The sequence below is a fragment of the Mustela nigripes genome, chromosome 17 (genome assembly GCF_022355385.1).
Source record: "Mustela nigripes isolate SB6536 chromosome 17, MUSNIG.SB6536, whole genome shotgun sequence".
Classification (NCBI taxonomy): domain Eukaryota; kingdom Metazoa; phylum Chordata; class Mammalia; order Carnivora; family Mustelidae; genus Mustela; species Mustela nigripes.
This window is the reverse complement of record NC_081573.1, coordinates 43,266,924-43,294,473: the sequence shown is the minus strand read 5'-3', so window position 1 is coordinate 43,294,473 and position 27,550 is coordinate 43,266,924. Positions and strand designations below refer to the sequence as shown.

Genomic DNA, 27,550 nt, shown 5'->3' with positions numbered 1-27,550 from the left:
TATCCATCCTGACTGGGCACCTCGCTGTGCATTCAGATCAGAAGACACCATGAAAGTGAAAGTACATTATAAAAAGTCTGGTCCTTGTCTATGTCTTTGGATAAGTTCATCTCTCTCCTTTTTTCCCCCTAATATCTAACCTAACACTAGGTTTACCAGTACCCGTTCATGGAATCACTGAAGACAATCATCATAGAACCTGACTGGCTACAGAACTACAAGGGACAGGGGAACCTGGGTGGCTCAGAGGGTTGGGGCTCCGCCTTCGGCTCGGGTCATGGTCTCAGGGTTCTGGGATCGAGCCCTGAATCGGGCTCTCTGCCCAGCGGGAGGCCTGCTTTCCCCTTTCTCTCTGCCTGTCTCTCTGCCTACTTGTGATCCCTCTCTCTCTCTGTCAAATAAATAAATAAAATCTTTAAAAAAAAAAAAAAAGGACTACAAGATACATAAGAAATTATTTAATCCAGCTCCCTCTTTTTACAAATAAGAAAAGTCAAGTCAAGAGACGCCAACTTGCCAGGTCACATTGCTAGTTGATACAGCCATATCTATAATCAAACATCTGACTCCATGTTAAATACAATATACAATATACAATATACGGAGTTTCCATCTGAGGGGACATTTAAGATTTCTTTAACAAGGTTTTTAAAATTATAAAGAAATTTCTTAGTGAGAAAAGTACTAATACTCCAGGAAAGTATAAAATGAAGAGCAGAAGCCCTTTCTCTCCTACCTTCTAATCTTATTTCACTCCCTGCAAGTAACCACCATTAAGTTTCTTGTATGTTTGTCCCATATTTTTCTATATATGTATATGGGCCTATATGTGTGAAGTAATTTAAATATGGAACCCCCAAAATTATTTTCTCATCTCAGGGTGATGTTTTCCTCTGAATAACGTAGTCAATAGTCATATTATTAAAAATATGCATAAGTAATTTTACAACATAACCTTAAGTTTGTAAAGCCTTAAGTATGATATTCTCCTTAGGTACAGCTCACCTGTTTTCCAGATCCGGCATGCTTAGGTTTCTAGCAGCAAAGCACATTTTGAGAGGGATGACCTTCCTGTCCTTGGTGTTGTTCTGATGTTTTGGAGAACCAGAGTCCTCACTGCCACTAAAGCTTGGTGACTGAGGAGATGCACCTTCCCATGGTAGATCTGATACTAATGATGGCTTCTTGATATATGGTGTAACTTCTCGGATGAATTTAACTACAAACAAAAATCAAAGAAGAAGGTCACTGATTTTGCTTCCTATGAAAAATGACAACGAAAATACACACATTCATGTAATAGCTGCCAGGAAGTGAAAAAAGATGCTAAGTTAAAGAGCCAGCACACAGAATTTTAGGATTGGAGGGTATTTCAAGGCTACATAACCCAAGTGAAAAGCCACTACTTTATTCTAAAAGTTTAATTTCTGAGCTTTTGCATGTATTTTTCCTTCTGCTCAGGACTCCTCTCTCTATGTAACTGGTCAATTCTACTTCAGAGTCACCTCCTCAGCAAACTTTCCTGTCAGCTCTCTAGGGTATTACCAATACACCTCTGTAACAACCTCTTAGCACCCTGTGTTGTAACCCTTTGCTAATATTTCCATTTACCTGATGGGTCTGAGTTCTTCGAGGGAAGGAATTATGATGTATTCAGCTTTAGTATCCAACACCTAAGGGCAGTGTGGGCTCAGTACACGTTTGAAGAAATGAATAAAGAAACAAATGGGGGCATCTGGGTGGCTCATTTGGGTAAGCATCTGACCTGGGCTCAGGTCATGATCTCAGAGTCCTGGGATTGATCCCTGCGTTGGGTTCTGTACTCAGTAGGAACCCTGCTTCTCCCTCTCCTTCCCCTCCTCCCCCTGCTTGTGCTTTCTCTCTCTCAAATAAGTAAAAAATCTATTAAAAAATCCCCAAGTTGCCAAAAACAAACAAACAAAAATGAACAATTAAATACTTGAATTATTTCTATAGCTGACCAGCCACAAATGAATCTCCTGGTGACAGAATCAGTACCTTCTGAGACAGGGCCACTTAGCTTTAGACAACTCAACATTCAGAAAATTCTTGAAACTTCCACCCACTGGTTTACAATCTACTGAAACCATATAGAAAAAACTTAACCTCTTCCACATGAGAACACTTCAGTTATTTAAAAACTGAGATTATTTCTCTTTCTTTTTTCCCAACTAAGCTAAATATCTCTACTTCAATTCAATTCAGCTCAAGCAATATTTTTAGCTACCTACCAACTGCCAGGAATTAGGCTACCCACTAAAAATATAGTAACAAATGAAGAAGCATGAACCCTGCCCAGTCTAATAAAGGGAGACAACTACATAAAGAGATCATTATAGATTTGAAAACAAATGCAAAAATAAAGTGTATTCAAGATAAGGTATACTGATTAATGGTAGCCCCAAATTAAAATACAGCTTTTAGTAGACGGCAAACTTTTTTCTTTGTAAGTTCAATTTTAAGACTTGTAAAACACTTCTTTGACCTCAGTTATGGCTGGCAACTGCTGTCATTTGGGGCAAGGTGTTTTTGTTTCAAAAAACAGATAAATTATTAAAATTTCAAGTGGCATTAAAAATGTAAATAGTCGAATGCAGAATGTAGCCATCATTACCTCTGCTATCATGATGTATTACATCAGTATTCTACTTTCCTCTCAAATTCTAACATGGGAGGGTCATTTGAGTAGTATCATAGGAATTGAAAAACTAGAAAGATATGATCATTATCAGTGCTTATATCATAATAGTATTAATATTCTACAGCAGTGGAAGATTTACAAGCTGGGGTACCTGGATGGCTCAATCAATTAATTGACTGACTCCTGATTTCAGCTCAGGTCATGTTTAACCAAATAAGCCACCCAGGTGCCCCTAAAAGATTCTATAATAAAACACCTAGATTCCTAGCAGTCCAATTCCCATCTCTGGAGGCAACCATTATATGGTCTTCCAGACATATGCTAGATATGCTAGGCATATGTAAAATTAAACACATGCATGTACATACATATACATACATACACTTCACGTAATGATGATATATAATGCGTACTGCACTAAACTTGCTTTTTTTACTTAATAATATATTTTTAAAGATTTTATTTATTTATTTGACAGAGAGAGAGGTCACAAGTAGGCAGAGAGGCAGGTAGAGACAGAGAGGGGAAGCAGGGTCCCTGCTGAGCAGAGAGTCCGATGCGGGCCTGGATCCCAGGACCCTGAGATCATGACCTGAGCCGAAGGCATGACCACCGAGCCACCCAGGTACCCTTTTATTTAATAATACTGATAATAGTTTTTTATAAGCCTAGCATTCTGCAGCTCATTCTACAGCATGATGGATTATAGACAGTCCTTTGGACTCAGATGGATCTGGTTCAAATACCAACTGTGTTTTCTACTTGACTGTTCTGAGGTCCTCATCTATAAAAGGGAAGTAACACTAAATAAGTAAAAAAGTTTCAGCAGAACAGTACGTGCCTTTAAGTTTATTTATTAATTTAAGTAATCTCTACACTGAATGTGGGGCTCGAACTCACAACCCCAAGATCAAGAAAGAGTCTCATGCTCTTCTGAAGAGCCAGCCAGGTGTCCAATGTGACTTTCTTTTCCTTCCTTAAGCTAAATAGAAAAGTTTAAAAAATTTTAACACAATCAGTAGAAACTAGGTGAAATTATTTTCTTGTAAGTTATTAAGTAAGATCTGCTGAAATTAAGCTTAATTGTAGAAAATATAAAAGTGCTAACGCCAGAATTTAGATATAGTTTGTGTGTGTGTATGTGTACTTTCTCCGTGGAGAAGGTAATACGTGTATTTCTAGGTGCAAAAGGTAAAAGCTAGCTGCCTCAGACGTCACCAAGGAGATTTTTTCATCCTAGAAAAATAAGTGGGGGTGCAGCCAGTATATCCCTTGAGCAGCTGACTCAGGCATTTCAATGCTTTAGTTCTGTGCTTTCAAGAGAGGATTAGATCACAAGAACTTTAGCAGAAATTCCCAAGTTTCCAGTCATGGTCAATGGCAGAGACTTGCTTTTTGAACATTTAAGGCAGTACACTGACTATTAGGATACAATCAGAGGAAATTAAAGGCATTCTAAATGATTCCTCTTGAATATTATAGTATAAAAGGAAACTCCTGATCTACCTAGAAGTTCATTCCGTCGCACGTAACATCACTGAAATGATGACTGCACATATATTTAATTCAGACATACATACATACACAGCCTATTTCATGGCCTTATGAAAGAGCAGTGATTTCACTTGAGTTGATGACAATGACACACCCCACTCTAACTGGCCACTCATAATAGCTGAAGAACTGTGAATAGACATCTGTTTCTAATTTACCTGAGATTTGGGAGAGGTGGAAAGTTAACAGTGTTCTGTTTTAGTCCGATAATTAGCCCTCTCCAGGTACCACAGTACTCTCACCTGGATACCTGGCTGGATTTAAAAAAGACTCTACACTCCTGCAAGGAATTCAGATTGACTCAGGACACACCGTATACTTCAGAATTATTTCATTTTTCCTGATAGTTGAAGATTATCTTCCAAAATGTTTAATGAAACACTGATATTTACAGAGTAGTGCAGTGTTTGCACTACACTCCCTTTTCATTGGAGTGACAAAAACATATACATGTACTGTTCACACACCTGGAAAGATGACTGGAAGGATTTTCATCTAAATATCAATAGTGCTTATATGTAGGTGTAGGACTGCCTTTTCTTTATATAGCTCTGTATATTTGAAATTCTAATGGATCCGTATAACTTATACAAAAAACAACAATAACAAAAAACCACAAACCCCCAAAAAATGAAATGAAAAAAGAAATGAAGAAAACTTATTCTGAAACCTTGCTCAAACTTTAAACATGGAACCACCTTAAACTGAAATCTTATTGAGCCTTCAAAAACTATAATGCACTGGATAGGATCCAAGATCCAAATGATTCTTACTGAATTCCATGCTCTAATGAACAGATTTAGAGGAGGTCCATGTATTGTAATGAGATACCCTATGATCCTGGTTTGGGGCATTAGGTAGCATCAGATTTTGAGCTGAAGGCCTTTTTATGTGCCTTTTATAGATACTTCATAGTGCAAACATAACTTATGGCTGTAAACACAAGTATTCCAGTAAACCAATCCCCTTCCCTTCTAAACATCAACCTTTCATATAATCATTATTTCATAAATCATTATTTTGACTTTTATCTCTAACACTTACCTTTTTCTCACCTAATCTGGTGGCCTGTAGTATGAGTTTAAGTGAAACTAAGGGATCTGACAATGTGGGGAAAATGGTGTCATTATTTTCCCCAGCTTTTACAAACAAATTTGTCTCTGGGCTACCCTGAGTGTGGAAGAGCTGGCTTGTCATTTCACTCACAAATGAGTAATGGTGACATCAGTGTTAAAGAATTCTCCCAAGAGGTTTCTCCTAAATCTCATCCCAAGCTTCTTCTCCAAATCAGCAATCTGATCAGGAATCTGGCCACCAGAAACATTAGGGAGGAATTACTCTACTTTCAGTAAAAAGCCTTTTAACATTCTCAACTTACAGGTCTCTTTCAGATCAAGTATCCTGTCATTTGGGGTCTGGGGATTGTCAATGTAAACCCTGAATGTAATCAGAGTAATTATGGTTTCACTACACCTTTCCATTTTTTTTTTTAAGTTTTATTTATTTATTTGAGAAAGAAAGAGAGCACACGTCCTTGGAGGGGAGGAGCAGAAGGAGAGTCTCAAGCAGACTGTGCACAGAGCCTGAAGCCGGGCTTGATCCCAAGATCACAACCCAAGTGGAAACCAAGTAGGGTACCCAACTGACTCTGCCACCCACATATGCCCCATACCTTTCCATTTTACAGTAACATAGTATATTCACTCATTTTTTTTTAAAGATTTTATTTATTTATTTGACGGAGAGAGATCACAAGTAGGCAGAGAGGCAAGCAGAGAGAGAGGAGGAAGGAAGCAGGCTCCCCGCGGAGCAGAGAGCCCGATGTGGGACTTGATCCCAGGACCCTGAGATCATGACCTGAGCCGAAGGCAACGGCTTAACCCACTGAGCCACCCAGGTGCCCGTATATTCACTAATTTACTGAGCTCCTGGCATGTGCTAGGAACTGTTTTAGGAACTTAAAACAATAAATCCATGAACAAAGCATGCAAAAAAAAAAAAGGAGATAAGTATAATTAGTAAGTAAATTATATTCTGGAGAAACAAAACTTACGGTCACATAAAAGCCTATATGCAAATGTTTTTAGCACTTCTATTTGTAAGTGGCAAAACTGGAAACAACCCAAATTTCCTTCAATGGGTAGACACACTGAGCAACTCAGTGGAATCTCAAAGGCATTATGTTGAGTATAAGCCAGTGGTGAAAGGTTACATACTACATGATCCCACTACTGAAAAGACAAAAATATATGATTAAGAGCAGATCAGCGGTTGCCAGGGTTAGAAATGGGGAAGATGTGATTCATTCTTTGCAGCATGGAACTGTCCTATATCAGGATTGTGGTGATAGTCACAATAATTTATACATGTGTTAAAACTCACAGAACTGTACAACAGAGAGGGGGAAAAAGCAATTTTACTACATAATTAAAAGATAAGTAAATTATATAATAGTTATAAGATGTTAAATGTTACGGAAAAGAAAACAAAACGGGAAGGTTGATCAGTAGTGCCATGGGGGGGTCAATTTGCAATTTTTAAGTAAGGTGGTTAGGGCAAGCCTTATTAAGAAGATGCTTGAACGGGGTGCCTGGGTGGTTCAGTGGGTTAAAGCCTCTGCCTTTGGCTCAGGTCATGATCCCACATGCTCTCTGCTCTCTGCTCAGCGGGGAGACTGCTTCCCCCCCTTTGTCTCTGCCTCTCTGCCTACTTGTGATTGCTGTCTGTCAAATAAATAAATAAATTAATTAATTAATTAATTAAAAGAAGACAACGTTTGAACAAAGACTTAAATTAGGAGGTGGGGGAGCCAGTCATGTAGATGTCTGGGAGAAGCCTTCCAGACAGGGAGAAGAGTGTTAAAGAAGTAAGGAAAGCCATGGTGCCTAGCACAGGGTAATCAAGGGAGATAGAGTTGAAATGGGGTCACAGAGATAATGGGGTCCAAGGCAGATCATTTTGGGACTTTCAGGTCATTGTAAGGACTTTTGGCTTTTCTTCTGAAGTGGTAAGACATAGAGAGGTCTTAAGCAGAAGAGTGACATGACCTAACTTATATTTTAATCATTCTCGCTACTATATGGAAAACAGAGTGAAAGAGGGCAAAGGTAAAAAGTAGGAAGACCAATTATTAGAAGAGAAAGATTACGGTAAGTGAGACCAGGGTGGCAGAAGTGGAGGTGGTAAGAACTAGTGAGATTCTCTACTAAAGGTAGACTTACTCAAATATTCTGACAGATAGAAATGGGGGAGGGGTGAGAAAAGGGGAGAAATTGAGGATGACTGAGATTTTTGCCCTAAACAACCGGAAGGACAGAGTTGCCATCAACAGGTTTGTTTAGGAAGAAAGTTTGGTAAGTTGAAACCTATGTTAAACAGCCAAATCTAACTGGCAGCCAGATATACGAATCTGTAGTTTAAGAGACAGGTCTTACACCTGGAGCTATAAATTTGGGAGCAACTGGTGTGTGAATGACATTCAAAGCCATGAGACTAGAAAAGATCACTGTATGAGTCAGGGTCCCAGCAGCAAACGAATGGCACAGGATTAATGAAGAGACAATTTATAAAGGTGTGGGCAAGATGTCACGGAAACTACAAGGGAAAATAGAGTGTGATATCCTGCTGACACACCTAGGCCTAAAGGGAACAGGAGAGGAAGTGGTTGGTTACCAGACCCAGGGGAGTCCTGTAGGGGACTGACTCAAGGGGAGCAGTGACCTTCAGTCAGTTCAGCCAGTTTGGAGCCAAGGGGATAAATGCTCCAATTTCACTTTCTTCCTCCTTTCCCTCCAGTGTCCTGTTGGGACTCTCCATTGGCCAAACTCAACAAAAGCAAAGGGCAAAGAAGCTTGTTGATGTAATTCATTCAGGTCAGCCTTGTGGGGAAAAAAGCAGGTAGACAAGGAAGAGTGAACCCAGAGGGGCAAATGGAAGACTTCTAGCACGATCACCAAGGGATTGAGAATAGGTGAAGAAGAGGACATTCTACTATTAAAGAGCTGGGGAGAAGAGAATGAAAAGCAAAAGAGACGGGAGACTCACAAGACACAAGTCTCCATAAAAATACTGGCCAAAAATGGTAACAAGTTTATCCAAACTGAAAAAGCCATACTTTGTAACCCTTGGTCCCTTTCTCTCTTTACCACATTTTGGAAAAAAAGGAAAGAAAAAAGTTTATGCTTGCTTTTTAAATTTTCTCCTTTTGCTCTCTAACCTCTTCTGAATAAACCCACATTCTAAAGAGTCACTAATGTTCTCTTACCTATCCAATTCTAATTTCCCAGTCCTTATTCTTGCCCATTCCAACATCGGACAGTGCACTCCATCAACTGTTTTTTATTCCTCCTTTCTGTCCCTCTGTTTTCTAATGCCTTGTTTTTCCTCCTGTATCTACACTGTAGCCGCTCACCACGGCTCCAATTTTACACTTTCTTCTCACTTTATGTTCTAGTCCCCAGCAACCTTCAATGCTAGTCCTGAAATTTAACATAGATCTCTATAACCAGTGTCTCTTGTCAGTCCCAATTCCTTCCACTTAGGGGCTGTCCTAACCCTTCCAAATCACCATATCCAACTCTGAACTATTCTTCATTATCCTTAATCCTTTCCTGTGTGCATTGTTTTCTTTGTTAGCATGAGCCAATCAGTATCTAAACCAGTAGTATAAAAAGTATAGCATAAAGCCCAATAATCTGTACTTTGGATTAAAGAACTAAGCATGAGACTTGAAACTATAAATCTCCTAGAAGAGAACATAAGCAGTAATTTCTTTGACATCAACCATAGCAATATTTTTCTGTCATGTCTCCTAGCGCAAGGGAAACAAAGGCAAAAATAAACTATTGAGATTACACCAAATTAAAAAGGTTTTGCACAGTAAAGGAAACAATCAACAAAATGAAAAGGTAATCTACTGAATGGGAGAAGATATTTTCATCTGATACATTTAATAAGGGCTTAATATAAAGAACTTACACAATTCAACACCAAAAACCACCACCATGCCCAAATAATTCAATTAAAAATAGAGGACCTGAAGAGACATTTTTCCAAAGAAGATATACAGATGGCCAAAAGACACATGAAAAGATGCTCAACATCACTGATCATCAAGAAAATGCAAACCAAAAACCCAATGACATAACACCTTAACACCCATCAGAATGGCTAGAATCAAGAAGACAAGAAATAATAACAAGTGTTGGTGAGGATGTGGAGATAAAGGCACTCTTATGCACTACTGGTGGTAACACAAATTAGTACAGCTAATGTTGAAAAAAGTAGGTTCCTAAAAAAAAGTTAAAAATAGAACAACCATACGATCCAATTCCACTACTGAGTACTTACACAAAGAAAAGTAAAACAGGAAAAACACTAATTTGAAAAGATATATGCACTCCCATGTATGGTGTAGCATAATTTACAATAGAAAATGTAAGCAACCCAAATGTCAATTGATAGATGAATGGAAAAAGAAAATGGTGAGATATATAGATCTCCAAATCTTGCCATTTGGGACAACATAGATAGATCTAGAGGGTATTATGCTAAATGAAATAAGTCAGACAGAGAAAGACAAATATCGTATGATTTCACTTATATGTGGAATCTAAAACAACAAAACAAATGAATAAACGAAAAGCAGGATCACACTTATCAATACTGAGAACAAACTGACGGTTGCCAGAGGGGAGTGGGATGGGGCAATAGGCAAACTGGGTGAAGGGGAGTGGGAGATAAAGGATTCCAGTGATGGGAGGAGTATCGTTTTGTGTGTGTGTGCTTTTTAAAGATTTCATTTATTTATTTATGAGAGAGAGAACAGCAGGGGGAGCATCAGGCAGAGGGAGAAGCAGGCTCCCTGCTAAGAAAGGAGCCTAATGCTGAATTTGATCCCAGCACCCTGGGATCATGACCCAAGCAGAAGGCAGTTGCTCAACTGACTGAGCCACTCAGGTACACCTATTTTTTTCTCTTTAAAAGCAGGAAATCCACGTCTCTTTATACTTTCTTTGTCTGAAGACATGGGAGGAGTGATTTGTGAGGCTATATTAGTGAGGAATTACATGATGATCACCTGAACCTCAGATCTAATAAAAATATGGGTTGCAATACTTTGGATTTGCTGTACCATCATTTCCAAAGTCATACTTATTTTCCCAGTATTGCCCTATCATTTAACTTTGTGAAATTAGCTCATTCGTCCTTGCCAGACACCAGGAAGAAAAAAATTCCCAATAAAGAACCCAAACATATCCTCAGAAACAGTACATGTGGTTATAGGATGTGATTTCAGTATTTTCTGGTTTAAAAAAAAAAAAACACAAAAAAACAAAAAAATGTAGTTTATATTGGTTCTGCCAATTCATTTCATTACCAATCTTTCCTTCTCCATTTCAACCCAAGGCCCTTCCAAATCAATAAAGGTAGCTCATCTATCTTTTTCAAGGATCTCAAGTTACTATTGGAATGACAAGGAGAAATCAAGTTTCTTTTGGAACCTCTGACCTACACTGGAATGAATCCAAATAAGCAAGAAATAAGGTAGCTCTGAAACGGTGTCCAGCAGTTAAAATTTCAGGATTTTTAAATTATTGCCTTTTATAATAAATTTATGCAAACTGGCAAGAAAACATATTTTTTAGGCTTCAAATTCTTTTTTTTTTTTTTAAAGATTTTATTTGTTTATTTGACAGAGATCACAAGTAGGGAGAGGCAGGAAAAGAGAAGAGGGGGTGAAGCAGGCTCCCCGCCAAGCAGAGTGCCTGATGGGGGACTCAATCCCAGGACCCCACGATCATAATCCCAGCCGAAGGCAAAGGCCCCAACCCACTGAGCCACCAAGGCGCCCCAAGGCTTCAGTCAAATTCTAACATGGGTATCTATTACTTTTATACAAAAGTATTAGCTTTCACACTTTTATATATATAAGCATAGAATAAAAGCTAGATTGAAATAATTTGGGTGTTTGGACTGTTTACTATATAATTTCTTCGTGGTAGTCTTCTTTAACTACTAATATTACATGGTAAAACTAGTTGTGGGTCAGTTATAAAGTAAATATTTTTTAAGTGAATTTAAAAAGTGATTTTCCTTGGAATGTTTCCTCAAACTAGAAAAGAACATGCAAGCGTTTCAACTTTTTATAAAAACAAGTTTTAGAGACACCTGGGTGGCTCAGTCAGTTAAGCGTCTGCCTTCTTCAGCTCAGGTCAGGATATCAGGGTCCTGGGATTGAGCCTGCATCAGCCTCCCTGCTCAGCAGGGAGTCTGCTTCTCCCTCTGCCTCCCTCCTTCCCTCCCCACTGCTTGTGCTCTCTCTCTCTCTCATGCTCTCTCTCTCAAATAAATAAATGTTTTTTTAAAGATTGTATTTATTTATTTGACATACAGAGATCACAAGTAGGCAGAGAGGCAGGCAGAGAGAGAGAGAGGAGGAAACAGGCTCCCTGCTGAGCAGAGAGCCCGATGCCCCTGGGACCACGATCTGAGCCGAAGCCAGAGACTTTAACCCACTGAGCCCCCCAGGTGCCCCTAAATAAATATTTTTTTAAAAAGAAGTTTGGGGCACCTGGGGGGCTCAGTGTGTTAAGCCTCTGCCTTTAACTCAGGTCATGATCTCAGGGTCTGGGATCGAACCCCACCATCTGGCTCTCTGCTCAGCAGCTCAGCAGGGAGCCTGCTCCCCCCCCCCCCCCCACCCCAGCCTGCCTCTCTGCCTACTTGTGATCTCTCTGTCAAATAAATAAAATCTTAAAAAAAAAGAAATATTTAAAAAAGGAAGTTTTAAACAACTTAGGTTTGCATTTTTTAAATGTTTTTGTAAGAAACATAGCTACCAGCAAACTTCCCTGTGGAAAGTGCTCTATATATTATGTGTGTTTAAAATCCTTTATATAAGTAATCCAAAACCTGGGAGACATGGGATGTGAAAAATTACTTCAAATTACATATTTTTCTTTTCCTTTTCATATTGAGATTTGTTTACTTTCTACATATCTCTGTTGTTTTAAGTCATTTCCACTTTTAGTACTTTCTCCTCCCCTAATTAAAAAAAAAAAAAACTGCTTTATGTGAAACAAGGTTCCAATCTGTTTCTGCCTTTTGCTGGCATACAAAGCAGAGAGGGCTGCTAACAACAGTATAAAAGTCTTAATCCTAAAGGATTAGAAAAAATAGAAAGATGGGGCTTCATTTAATTTCATTTCCATCGAAACAGAGGCAATGAAAAAGACAATTTGCATAAGAAGAAACAAGTGGCTTAGGAATAACTTATATTGCTTCTAGTCTCCTGCTGAAATATTAAAGTAGAGGCTAAAATTTGTGGGGAAAAAATGAACCCTTCCATATTTTAAAAAATACCATAAAATGACTCATACCCTAAAAAACTCCTACACTAAAACTCATACACTAAAAAACTCATACACTAAAAAACTAAGGACCAAACTAAGGGCATCAGAGTTGCTAAGTGCCAAAAGCAAGTTCTCAATTTTATATTTTAAAAATTATATATAGATTTAGTATATCCATAAAGGGAGCAAGAAAATATGTCAATTTGCTAATAGCAGTTATATCTGTATTACAATAATGGGGATTTCTATTTTTGAAGTTAATTGTTCCTATAATGTTTGACCTTCTTATAATAAGCATGTGTTCTATAATAAATACTATTAAAGTTAACTTTTAAACACATGATGTCAGTTAATAAAAATGGATTAGAAAAGTAATTTCAGAAATAGATTCAATAGCAGAAACAAGATGACAATAGAGGAAACTTACTATTCAATAAATGCTGAAAAAATGGAGTATCAGTATGGAATTGTCTTAGATCCATAGTTCACACCATATAATGCATTTGCATTAACCTATAATTAATGACCTTTGGATCATTTTTGTAAAATCATTAAAGTATAAAAGCAGAGTAACAAACTTTAAAGTCAAATACTCTCTGTTCAAATCTTAATATTACATTTGCCTTCTGGGAGGTCGCTGGGCCTCAGCTGCCTCATTTACAAAACATAAAATACTACCCTCCGCAAGGGCCCTTGCGGGTATTAAATGAGATAATGTATGAAAGGTGCCTAGGCCAGGGCTTGAGCACTGTGGGTACTGAATATTAGTGTGTATGTTTGTGTACACTTAATACAACACACTTAGGAGGGAGTACAGTTTAGTGGACAGAGTTTAAGATTTGAGTTTAAACTGACCAGATTTGAATTTCAGTTCGGCCAATTATAAACTTTGTGACTTGGACAAACAATTTCACTTCTCAATTTCAATTTCTAATCATAAAACTCTAATGTTAACCCTAATGCCAATTTTACTGAGTAACTGAGTGGATTAAATAAGATTAACTAATAAAAGTAAACTATTTAAGAGCCTGGAAGGTAGGAGGCACTGAACAGAAATTTTATACAGAATGGGATTATTATGCAACTTTTTTTTTAAAGATTTTATTTATTTATTTGACAGACAGAGATCACAAGTAAGCAGAGAGGCAGACAGAGAGAGAGGAGGAAGCAGGCTCCCTGCTAAGCAGAGAGCCCGATGTGGGGCTCCATCCCAGGACCCTGGGATCATGACCTGAGCCGAAGGCAGAGGCTTTAACCCACTGAGCCACCCAGATGCCCCTATTATGCAACTTTAATGCTAATTCTTCTTTATTTATATTTTTTGAAGACTTTATTTATTTGACAGAGAGGGGGAGAATGTGCGCACAACAGCACAAGCAGGGGCAGGTGCAGAGGGAGAGGGAGAAGCAGACTCCCCACTGAGCAGGGAGCCTGATGTAGAGCTTGATCCCAGGACCCAGGGAGCATGACCCGAGGCATAGGTGGTGCTTAACCAAAAGAGCTCCAGGCTCCCAACGCTAGTTCTTTTTTTTTTTTTTTAAGATTTTATTGATTTATTTGACAGAGAGTGACACAGCAAGAGAGGGAACACAAGCAGGGAGAGTGGGAGAGGGAGAAGCAGGCTTCCCACCAATCAGGGAGCCCGATGAGGGGCTTGATCCCAGGACCCTAGGATCATGACAGGAGCTGAAGGTAGATGCTTAACAACTGAGTCACTCAGGCGACCCCGCCCCCAATGCTAATACTTTAATGACTATCTGGAGATGGTAATGAAGATATCTCCAGAAAAACAGCAAGTTAATTGTTCTCTGTCTCCCTCTTCACAAAAAGACCAATTTTGACAGCACACAGCCTTCCTCATTTATATTCCAGAAACACTCCACATATCACTATTATGGCACTTGTCATAAGTCACAGTTTCTGTTTTGCCCATCTTTTCCATTTGACCAAGGTACACTGAGGGATTAAACTCAAGACACCATAAAAGTCAACCATAATTACAACACATCCCTTTTACAGTGTTTATCTATCCGTGGTTCTTTTGGTTCTTCCTTCTAGTCACTCTTCAGAAGCCGGTTGCACTTTATGCAGGGCTATTTAAGGCCCTGAACACATTCTCTTGCACATTCATGAGGCAAAACTCATGTATTTTTCTTTTTTAAGATTTTATTTATTTGAGAGAGAGAGGGGCCACAAGTGGGAGAGGGTGCAGAGGGAGAGGGAGAAGCAGGCTCCAAGCTGAGCAGGGAGACCCACAAGGGGCTCGTTCCTGGGACCCTGGGATCATGACCTGAACCAAAGGCAGCCACTTAACTGACCGAGCCAGCCAAGTGCTCCAAAATTCATGTGTTTCTCTAGTACCTACGTAATCTTTCTGTGACCCTGGCTTGACATTACATTTCCTTCTAACCTTTTAGAGGAAGTTGTACACCCTTCCACACAGCATTACTATTAGAGTATGCATGTTTAGTTATTGCACAAATGAACTTTACACATTAGTCAAAATTTGGCAGTACATTGATAGTGTTCATAGCAGTGTTTCCCCCCTTTTCATCAACACAGAAGATGCACTGTAAATACTGGTTAGGTGAAGTATGAAAAATTCTGTCACAAATACAGATATATTTTTGTAGTCCTAATTTTCCTGTCCTATTGAATCATGAGAAATATTTATGGCTTGGGTAATAAAATCCCATTAAAAATTGTTGCTAACGGTAGGGAACACCTGGCTGACTCAGTGGAGCATACAACTCTTTAATCTTAGAATTGTGAGTTCAAGATCCATGCTGGGTGCAGAGATTACTTAAAATCTTTTAAAAAACTGTTGCTAATAGCTACAGATTAAGGCTTCTGTAAATAGTTGGATAAAGGATCCTTGCTCAACATTGTTATATGCCTTTTGAATATGTGGGACATGGTCACTCCCTGCCTATATAGAAACTTATCACATAAATTCTGTATGTATGATCTTTGTTGAGGTTCTCCTCACCTAAATTTGCTACTAGAACTAATCTGCCATTAGAACAAAATTCTCCTTAATAAACTATCTTCAATTTAAATACATGGCTTATGTGTGCATAATTAGCTCTCTATCAGTGTCATAAATATTTAATCCTATTGGGAGAGGTCAATAATGGATTAAAACATTTCTTTATGAGTAAAGAAAATCCTTGACTCAATTATCTATTCCCAACATCAATGATAGGAAACAATTTTTTTCATCTTAAAAACCATGTTTCCCCCCTTTTCATCAACAAAGAATTGTCTGTTATATATAAAGCATGTAGGATATTTAAAATGTCTAAATACAGATTTTGTGCTCACATTGTTTAGTTGAGAAGGAAAAAAAAAAAAGCCCCAAAAGAGCAATTAATAAAGTAGACATTATAAAAAACAAAATGTGATAAATGCTATAGGAGAAATATAAAATGTTACATATAACTGGATGTAACAAAAGTAAATAAAATGAAATAATTGAAAAATACCTAATAAAAATACTAATAAAGTAACATTTTCCTACTAGACCTCCTTCCCTCCCCGGCCAAAAGAATTCTAGTTGTTTAAGCTCAAGGAAATCCTTATCCGTATTTTTGTTGCTAAGTGGATGTGTCCTGGGCTAGCTGGACATACCGGATGGCTTGTTTAGATCAGCACTTAAGTGATAACTATAGACGGAAACACAGTATTAACCAAGCACAATAGCTGTGTTGGAGGGGTCAGCAAGCACTCCATCCTGCACATCCAGTCAGAGCTACCAGTGGGGAAGGAGAATGCCATCCAAGTTTCCATATCTTTAAACACTGTGTAATTTTTTTTTATTGTACAAAAGAACTGCTATTCATAACTGCCAAACTTTTGTTGTCATTAGGGATTTTCTGACCAAACTGGCAAAATTAAGTGAGTTCAGGAAGTGGAGAAAAGACAAAGATGGGTTCATGTTCTTTCTCTCCTCATTTTTATGTAACAGCTAAGGAGTCAGTTGTAGTAGATTGAGAACTGTTCGAATTAGAAATCAGCTGGTGAATGTTGAGCTCTCTAGGGCCATACATAGCTCAATTCACATCAAACAACTGTATTCACTGATAATTTTCGATTGTTTTAATTAAAAGGTAATAAAAACAAAAGCTGGAATATTTGAGCCTCAAAATAAATAACAATGGCATGGAATTATAACCTATAAAGTAAATATCCCTAAGTCCATACTCATATAAAGAAATAACTGAATAAATTGAATAAATAAATACAAGGAGAGGAGACAGCCCTTATTGAACAATTCCAATTAGTGTCAGAGGAACAAAAGAAATCAAAAGTCATTATTAGACCACTACAGTAGTAATTGTTGCAGGCAAGGCTCACTGACGAATGTTAAAATTAGTGAAAAGTTTAAAGAGTAACAGAGTATCTGCAGTCTCAACAAATTTCCCCAAGATGATTATTAATTACAAAGGAAAAAACAGTAATGTTATGTGGAGAAATCCAACAGAAGTCAAAATTTATAATACGGATATTGAGACATACTGATGTCATGCACCCTACACTCCCACATACCATGAAAAGGAAGTATCACTACTCTGGCATTCTTGCTAACAACACATAAGCTCAGTCTATTCATGATAAGGCAATAGACAAATCCAAAATGATAGACATTCTACAAAATGATTCAAATGATTCGAAACTGAGTACCACACAGGGTTAGTTAGCACATCTGTAATCTCAAATAATTACAGTTTTTCTGTGTGTTGAGAAAATCTAATATCTACTCTCTTAACAACTTTTTTAAAAAAGATTATTTATTATTATTTATTTATTTGACACAGATATCACAAGTAGGCAGAGACGCAGGCAGAGAGAGAGAGGAGGAAGCAGGCTCCCTGTGGAGCAGAGCCCAATGTGGGGCTCAATCCCAGGACCCTGGGACCATGACCTGAGCCGAAGGCAGAGGCTTTAACCCATTGAACCACCCAGGAGCCCCTCTCTTAGCAACTTTAAATATGTAATACAGGATTGTTAACTATGGTTACCATGCTGAATCAGAGATCCCTAGAAATTCTTCACCTTATAATTGGAAGTTTGTAGCCTTTGACCAACATCTTCCTACTCTCTCTACTTACTTTTACTTCATTCTAAATGAGCCAGAGTAAATTTGAGGCGTGAGAATAATGATGAAACTGAAAAATACCATCATTCTAGAGATCGCTGTATTTAATTCCAAATTCCATTAAGGTAATATTATAGAGCAGCTTTGGACATGTGAGGGTTTGCCCTTGCAACTGACAACCAATCTGTGTTATTGTTAGCTTCCTATAATCAGTAAGGGTACTTATCTTGAGATTATATTTATCGTTATGCATGCTAAATCCTCCTTTCTCTCTCTCAGAGATTACTCCAGGAAAGGAGAAAGATTCACCAGCGTAGTAAGTACACACGAATATGCTCAATACAGCTGAAATAAATGAACATACTTAGAGATTAATGAAATAGCTATTAATTTCAAGTGTGTTATGTTTGGCCTCCTATACATACACATTCTCTCTCTCTCTCTCTCTCACACACACACACACACACACACACACGCATATTCATCCAGAGTGTCTGGGGACAAAAACTAATCTAAAAATAGATAACTTACAAAGTTTTCGGGCTAGAAGACATCTTAGAGATAATTCAGTCCAACCTGTTAATCTTTAAAGCTATGAAACCGAAACCCTAAGAAAAATGAGGCTCAAAGAAATAAGAAAACTTCTTCCAAGTCACAGTTAGTCTGTGGCAAAGCCACAGCTAAAAAAACCATGTCATCTCTTCCTGAGTACATTCTTAACTCTCAGTTTGGTTTCTCAGATAGTATAAAATCATAACTGGCTGGCTAACAATCCTGCAGAAAGGTACATTTTATTACTACTTTACTGTTAACATGTTTTAAAACTCAGGCCAGAGTCCTTTCACCTCATTGTAATTCATCTTTTCTATATCAGACATAAGACTTAAAAAAAAAATCAGAGATCAATATTTAACTCACTAGTGTACCTCTGAAAGCAAACAGTTCTTTCTCAGACATCAGAAGCACAGAGGGGCTGGAAGACTCATAGCCACTGTTTCCTTCCTTGTTATGGCCAGGGCAGCAATGGCAATGGCATGGGGACAGGGTGGTTAGAAGAGTACCGCAGTAGCTCTAGCCAAGCTAAAACTAAACAGAAAACCCCATGCCCAGTGTGGGGCTCAAATTCATGACCCTGTGACCAAGAGCCACATGCTTTACCTACCGAGCCAGGTGCCCTTTTTCAAAAGAAAGTTATTATTTTTTGAAAAATATCATGCCTCAATGTCCATCCCTTCAGAATTGGTGATAATCACACAAGTGCCTTAATTACATTTCTTTAGATTTCAGTTCCTTTATATATAAAGCCTATCTTTAAGTGATTATTATAAAGATTAAATGATTAAAGTATGGGAAAGGATTTTAGAAATTTTAGAAACCATACCAATTTGAGATATTACTGTTAACTATCTAATGCAGATCTTGACAATCATTTTTACCAGGTTCAGAAATTAGCATGGTACATGGCAAAAAGCAGGTGTTTAGTAAGTGTTTATTAAATGAATTAGTGTGGAAACCTAACTAAGACCTCCTCCCAAGGGCATTATCATATAGCATAATGGATTACCTGTGGTGGGAATTCAGAAATAGACCATTGTGTCTTTCTGAGTCTGACCTGTACGTGCCAGACAACTACTGTGAGGGCTAATGAGATAAAGCTCACAAAGGAGACGAGGGCTCTGGGAAAAAAGGATCTGCTCAGGACCATTGTTCTTGAATGTATAAGGCAGTCACACGAAGGACACAGAGCAAAATAAAGCTGAAAATTCAAGTGGTAATATTAGCCTCTTAACAGTGGAGAAAACTGTTGGAATTATTCCTAAACTTGGATTATTCTTTTTTTAAAAGAAAATTTTATTTATTTATTTGACAGAGAGAGAGAGAGAGAGATCACAAGTAGGCTTAGAGGCAGGCAGAGAAAGAGGGGGAAGCAGGTTTCCTGATGAGCAGAGAGCCTAATGCCAGGCTAGAACCCAGGACTGAGATCATGACCTGAGCCAAAGGCAGAGGCTTAACCCACTGAGTCAACCAGGTGCCCCTAAACTTGGATTATTCTGCTGAAATATTCAGTGAGTGAATAAAATGTTTTGATACTATACATACCATCCTTTATAAATGCCTCAGTGCTCTAATTTTGCAATTATATTTTTATTTTCTGTGGTGGAAATCTCTAAAATATGAAAGTGTGAAATAAATACCATCTCAGCAACAAAGCAAAGAGGATGCCTGGAATAAGCAGGCAAGCATACACATGTGAACTGTAATGGGTTCTTCAGGAGGAAATGTCTCTCTTTTTTATGTGGGTTAAAAATAAGAACTGGAAGAATACAAAAATACTAATTCAAGGGGACACATGCACCTTGATGTCTATAGCAGTGATGTGGCCACATTATGGAAACAGCCCAAGTGTACACCAACAGATGAATGGTTAAAGATGTGTGAGATACACACACACACACACACAAAATATACATACAATGGAAAATTACTCAGCCATAAAAAAGAATGAAATCTTGCCATTTGCAATGACATGGACAGAGCTAGACAGTACTGTGCTGAGTGAAGTATGTCAGTCAGAGAAAGACAAATACCATATGATTTCACTCTATGTAGAAATTAAGAAACAAAACAAATGAGCAAAGGGAAAAGGGGGGCAAACAAAGAAAGAGACTCTTAACTATAAGAGAACAAACTGATGGTTATAAGAGAAAGGTGGGTGGGGGATGGGTAAAATAGGTGATGGGGATTAAGGAGTACACTTGTACTGAGTTCTGAGTGATGTATGAACCACTATATTGTACACCTGAAACTAATATAAACACTATATGTTAACTAACTGGAATTTAAATGAAAACTTTAAAAAACAGTAAAACTGGAAATCTCTGAAAACTCATATGATGGGCTCCCCAGCCTCATGCAAAAATAGAAGTGCCCAGTTATTTTTCTCTTGTCTTTTTTCTCAATCATCCACACACTCCCCAAGAGACAATAAAGTGATTCCTTGTTCTCACATAAATGATTCTCACTCTGCAAGAACTTATGAATGAACGTACTTCATACAGCTAAAACTACAGTAAGATATTAACTCCTAAAACCCTTACATCATAAAATCACGTTCTAATATGAACACAGCGTATTTTCATTTATATTATTGGTAAGTAATTCTTATTAAGGGTTAAAATAGGTATTTTTTGGAATTCTATTTGTGCTGAAATCTAAGATAACAGTACTTTTCATAGTATAGCCTATGGGAACAAGGAAGAAAAACAAGAAGTGCAGAAGAACATAAGAGAAAATAGATGTAAAACTCTCATGGTGTTGGACAGCCATTTTCCCATTGAATAAGCACGTACAGATCAAACCTATTTGAGGCAAAACACTGGGAAAAAGTACCTTAATAGAACAACATTCCATGTCTTCAAGAAGCTAAAAATATAACAGAAGATATAAATATGCAATCACCATCCTCACTACTCATTTAATGTTGTGTGTGCCAAAGTTATGTTTTATGTGTATAATTCCATTTAATCTCACAACAATCCCATGAGATAGGTACATTACTCCCATTTTACAAATGGAAACCAAGGTCTTAGAGAAAGTAAAAAACAAAACACACACTTGCCACTCTTGCCATTAAATAGCAAAGATGGAAAGAAAGACCAAGCATGTAACTAGTAATCCTATATTTTACCAATGAACAAACAATTAAGGACTATTATAGAACATATACAAAATGTATGAAGTAAAAAAGGTAACCTAAACGAGTGCATAACTTTGAAGGGAGAGGACAGGATGGAGTCAGGAAAGGTTCGCACAGGAGACCTTGATCTTTCAAAGATAAAGTGCTTCAGGCAAACAAAGTGGAAATGAGTGAGCCTGGCTGGGTTACAGCACAGAGTCAGGGAGTAACATGAAACATTCCGAGAAATGTAAGTAGGTAGGAAAGGCTGGAGTGTAGGGTTCAAAGTGGAAAGCAGGGATCTCGTTTTGAGGGATCGGTGATATTCACACTTAAGAGTTATCAGCCACCACGAAAGGTAGTCTTGTCTCTTATTTACTATTCCTTCTTGAAGAGCTTCCAAGGTAAGTGTACAAAAGGAAAGATGTGCCCTTAAAAGAACAAGACTTTTTCCTCAAAGCAGAGTTTGAGATCACTACCAAAACACAGATCACAAACTTCCTAAGATAACGGATAAATGTATATTTTTAAAGAACTGAGTTAAAGAAAGGACACAACATAGATCTCACTCATGCATCAAACACATCACATGAGTTGTGAATGGGACACTATAAAATGTATGCTACAGTGTTCCTGCCTTCAAGTAATAGCATATCATCAGGTAAAGGGCTTATCTCTGCATTCCACAGATACCTGCACCAGTTATCCCAAATTTGGCTTTATACTTAATCTGAAAGTATAAAGTAAGTCCAAGTAAATAAAACAAGCCACCACTACAAAGACCACATGGGAAAACCTTTTCAATACAACTTTTTTAAATTTCAAGTTTATATCAAAGCAGAGTTAAAGAATGATTAAATATCATTAGGATCTTTATATTTGAAGTGGATAATTAAGTCACCTTAAATATATACAGAAAAAACTACTGATCATGTCAAATAAATAAAAAAAATCTTAAATATATATATATATTTCTGTTAAGAAACAGAAATTGTTTCCCTCCAAAGTAATCTGGAATTTTACCCTAAGCCTCAGTACAATAAATATGTTTACTTTATTTTAAAACAAATTATCCCTATTTAAAAATGTGGGGGGGGGGTTATTTGTTTATTTATTTGACACAGAGAGAGAGAGTTCAGGCAGAGGGAAGAGCAGAGGATGAGGGAGAAGCATACTCTCCACTGAGCAGGGAGCCCCAGATGGGGCTCAAAACCAGGACCCCAGGATTATAACCTGAGCTGCAGGCAGATGCTTAATTGACAGCCACAAGAGCCCCAATCCCTACTTCTTTTAAATCACAAAAGGAATTGGGCATCCTGTAAATATTTTTAATATCGTAGAAGCACATAACATACATGAGATGGCTCTCTGTACGTTATGGCTCTCCATAAGTGATCACTATGAGAACACAAAATGCTTACCATTATTATAATATATAATGTAGTATGTCTATAAGAACATAATAATATCGCGGTGCCTGCGTGGCTCAGTGGGTTAAGCCTCTGCCTTTGGCTGAGGTCATGATCTCAGGGTCCTGGGATCGAGCCCCACATCAGGCTCTCTATGCAGAAAGCCTGCTCTTTCCTCCTCTTTCTCTGCCTGCCTCTCTGCCTACTTGTGACCCCTCTCTGTCAAATAAATTAAAAAAATCTTAAAAATATATATATATAATAATATATTCTCTTAATCTACAAAACGATCCAAAGTAAAGAAAATTGTGTAGACAGAAAAATACCTGGGGGAAAAGGGAATCTTTAATTTATATAATCTCCTATTGATTGAATTTTTAAAAATACTTGATTATTTTGTGATAAAGAGTTATTTTTAAAAATTAAATAGTTAAATGGGGCACCTGGGTGGCTTAGAGGGTTAAGCCTCTGCCTTCGGCTTGGGTCATGGTCTCAGGGTCCTGGGATCGAGCTCTGCGCTGGATTCTCTGCTTGGTGGGTAGCCTGCTTCCCGCCCCTGCTCTGCCTAATTGTGATCTTTCTCTCTCTGCCGAGTAAATAAATAAAATCTTAAAAAAAAAAAATTAAATAGTAAAAATGAAAATGTCGGGGCGCCTGGGTGGCTCAGTGGGTTAAGCTGCTGTCTTCGGCTCAGGTCATGATCCCAGGGTCCTGGAATCAAGCCCCGCATCGGGCTCTCTGCTCAGCCAGGAGCCTGCTTCCTCCTCTCTCTCTCTGCCTGCCTCTCTGCCTGCTTGTGATCTCTCTCTGTCAAATAAATAAATAAAATCTTAAAAAAAAAATGAAAATGTCAATTTACCAAAAACTGAGTAAATTACAAAAACAGAGGTCTCCAGAGTTTGCTGTGTATGCAACTACCTTGCTAAACTTAGTGTTTTGTTCCCTAAAGTTGAACATTTTCTTAGTTACATAGCTATCTCAGAATCAACATCTGGGATGAATTCTGATCAAAATTAGCACAGCACTAAGAGTGTAGGCTCTGGAGCCAGATGGCCTGGGTTCCTCTCAGATCTTCTCCACTTACTCAATATTCATACTTGGTTATATCTTAATACTTCAAGTTACTTACTCTTAAAGTGAGGAAAACAATGGTCCTTAATTAATTAAATGATGTAAAACACTTATAACAGTGTCTAGAACACTAGATGCTCAATAAATGTTAGCTATTGTAATTACTACCCATTCTCTTAAAAGTAGTATAACTGGGGCACCTGGGTAGTCCACATGGTTAAAGCATCAGTCTTGGGCTCAGGTCATGATCCCAGGGTCCTGGGATCAAGACCTGCCTGAGGCTCCCTGCTTTTCCCTCTCCTTCTACTGCTCCCCCTGCTTGATCTCTCTCAATCTCTGTCAAATGAAATCTTGTAAAAAAAGTAGTAGTAGTGGGGTGCCTGGGTGGCTCAGTGGGTTAAAGCCTCTGCCTTCGGCTCAGGTCATGGTCCCAGGGTCCAGGGATAGAGCCCCACGTCCCACGTCGGGCTCTCGGCTCAGCAGGGAGCCTGCTTCCTCCTCTTCTCTCTCTGCCTGCCTCTGCCTACTTGTGATCTCTCTCTGTCAAATAAATAAATGAAATCTTTAAAAAACAAAAAAGTAGTAGTAGTAAAAAATGTCAGATATTCAATGTCTAGAGAAAGAAACTAAGGTTCAAAGAGACTACCTTCTAGTGCTAAAATTTCACCCAAGTGAATGAGATCCCATGTAGAAAAGGGGGAAAAAAAACCTACTAAGACCAGATTCAGGGGCGCCTGGGTGGCTCAGTGGGTTATGCCTCTGCTTTGGCTCAACTCATGGTCTCAGGGTCCCAGGATAGAGGCCTGCATTGGGCTCTCTGCTCAGCAGGGAGCCTGCTTCCCCCCTCCCCCGCTTCTCTGCTTACTTGTGATCTCTCTCTCTCTGTCAAATAAATAAATAAAATCTTAAAAAAAAAAAAAAAAAGACCAGATTTAGGTACAGTATTATCCATCTAGTATAACCCTATATAAATGACTTTTTCCCTATATTTTTCACTCCACTAAGGCAAGATCTGATCTGAAAATATGGTCACACTGGCCAGCATTGAATCTGACTCCCATTAAAAAAATAGAGCCTAAACTGGGTCACCTCGTGGCTCAGTTGGTTAAGTGGTTAAGCAACTGACTTTTGATTTTGGCTCAGGTCATGCATGATCTTGGTCCTGTGATCAAGCCCCACAGTAGGGGGTCTACTTGAAGACTCTCTCTCCTTCGCTTCCTCCTCTCACTTACGCAAGTGTGCACCTGCATGCGTACACTCCTCTCTCAAATAAATAATCTTTAAATTTAAAAAAAAAGCCTAAACTGATTAGTTTTAGGTGACAAAAATAACCTAAATACTGGTACCATATGGGCCAAAAGTAAGAAAAACATAGGGCAACTGAGAGCAAAACAAACAAATCTAGTCAGTCACTATGGCTACAGTGTGGAAGCTTATAAATTTGTCAAATAGTGAGTTTCACTTCTTTAGGAATAAACTACTTTATCCTATCAACATAAATAGATCCATAGTTACTGTAGTTTACTATGCAAGAATTCCTTTCATGTTCTGCAAGAATAAAAATGCTAGCAAATTCCTTATTTAAAAATGTGTTCAGGGGCGCCTGGGTGGCTCAGTCATTAAGCATCTGCCTTCAGCTCAGGTCATGATCTCAGGTTCCTAGGATCGAGCCCAGCAGGGAGCCTGCTTCCCCCTCTCCTACTCCCTCTGGTGTGTTGCCTCTCTCGCTGTCTCTCCATCAAATAAATAAATAAAATATTTAAAAAAAAAATGTGTGCAGAAGATACTTTCCTATAGGGAAACTGGAGATTAATTACCTACACATCTTGCCCAAATAGTATAGGCTGGAGAGATGAGTAATGACTGCTAAATAAAAAGCTTAAAGGTAGGAGCCCAGGGATACCTGGGTGGCTCAGATAGTTGAATGGCTGCCTTTGGCTCAGGTCATGACCCCAGGGTCCTGGGATCAAGTCCCACATTGGGCTCCTTGTTTAGCTGGAAGCCTGCTTCTCTCTCTGCTGCCTCTCCCCCATGCCCGTGCTCTCTCTCTCTCTCAAATGAATAAATAAAATCTTAAAATAAATAAATAAACAAGTAGGAGCTCAGAGTGACTTCCCACATTACTTACACTTCCTAATATGCATAACTGTGCACAGGACCTGAATAGAAAAATAAGATTTCATAGATATACAATATATTGTTTTTTCCTAACACATGTTGTGTTTAAGTATTTTTTAGAAGCATTATTAGAAACTTGAGTTTTATTTGAGGAAAAGTTACTTATCCCACTTTTCCTTCCTCAAATTCATCTAAAGTTACCAGAATCTTAAAATTGTATTGGGGGGGGGGGCACCTGGGTGGCTCAGTGGGTTAAAGCCTCTGCCTTCGGTTCAGGTCATGATCCCAAGGTCCTGGGATCAAGCCCCGCATCGGGCTCTCTGCTTCCTCCTCTCTCTCTCTGCCTGCCTCTCTGCCTACTTGTGATCTAAAAAAAAAAAAAAAAAAATTGTATTTGGGGGATGCCTGGGTGGCTCAGCTGATTAAGCATCTGCCTTCAGCTTGGGTCATGGTCCCATGGTCCCATGGTCTGGTCCCATGTCAGATTCATTGCTCAGCAGAGAGCCTGCTTCTCCCTCTGCTTGCCGCTCCCCCTGCTTGGGCTCTCTCCCTCTCTCTCTGACAAACAAATGGATAAAATTAAAACAAAACAAAACAAAACAAAAAAACCCCATTGTGTTTGGGATCACTAGGGGACCTTGTGTGTGAAGTATGACAGAAATAGCATGGAAATGCTAGATGCAGGGAAGAGGAAATGGGAAAGATAATATTACCCAAATAAAAGAAAATGTCCACAATTTCAAAGAGATACAAACACCCCTATGTTTATAGTAGCATTATTTATAGTAGCCAAGATATGGAAGCAGCCCAAGGATCCACAGATTGATGAATGGATAAGGATAAGGAAGATGTGGGGGAGATAGAGAGATAGTAAGATAGATAGATACAAACACACACACACACACACACACACACACACACAAAATGGGATATTATTCAGCCTTAAAAAGCATGAAATCGGGGTGCCTCAGTGGCTCAGTGGGCTAAAGCCTCTGCCTTCAGCTCAGGTCATGATCCCAGGGTCCTGGAATGGAGCCCATCATTGGGCTCTCTGCTTAGTGGGAAGCCTGCTTCCCTTCCTCTCTCTCTGCCTGCTTCTCTGCCTACTTGTGATCTCTGTCAAATAAATAAATAAAATCTTTCAAAAATTTTTTTGAAAAAGCATGAAATCTTGCAATTTACAACAACATGGATGGACCTGGAGAGTATAATGGTAAGTAAAATAAGTCAGAGAAAGACAAATGGCCTATGATTTCACTCATACGTGGAATATTTGGGAAACAAACACGCAAAGGGAAAAAAAAATAAGACAGAGATAAACCAAGAAATAGACTCTTAACTATAGAGAATAAACTGATGGTTGTACAACTGGGGCGCCTGGGTGGCTCAGTTGGTTAAAGCCTCTGCCTTTGGCTCAGGTCATGATCCCAGGGTCCTGGGATTGAGCCCCTGCATCGGGCTCTCTGCTCAGCGGGGAGCCTGTTTCCCTTCCTCTCTGCCTGCCTCTCTGCCTACTTGTGATCTCTGTCTGTCAAGTAAATAAAATCTTAAAAAATAATTATATTGTACACCTAAAACTAATATAACATTTTATGTTAACTAACTGGA

General features: G+C 38.5%; 1 protein-coding gene across 1 annotated transcript in view; it reads right to left on the bottom strand.

The window, feature by feature from the left end:
* Positions 1-27,550, bottom strand: part of SNTB2 (syntrophin beta 2) — a 116,782-nt gene that overhangs the window by 65,216 nt on the left and 24,016 nt on the right. Inside the window, exon 2 of the mRNA XM_059383027.1 lies at positions 1,006-1,219. Coding sequence (XP_059239010.1) covers positions 1,006-1,219 — 214 coding nt within the window. The remainder of the gene's footprint in view (positions 1-1,005; positions 1,220-27,550) is intronic.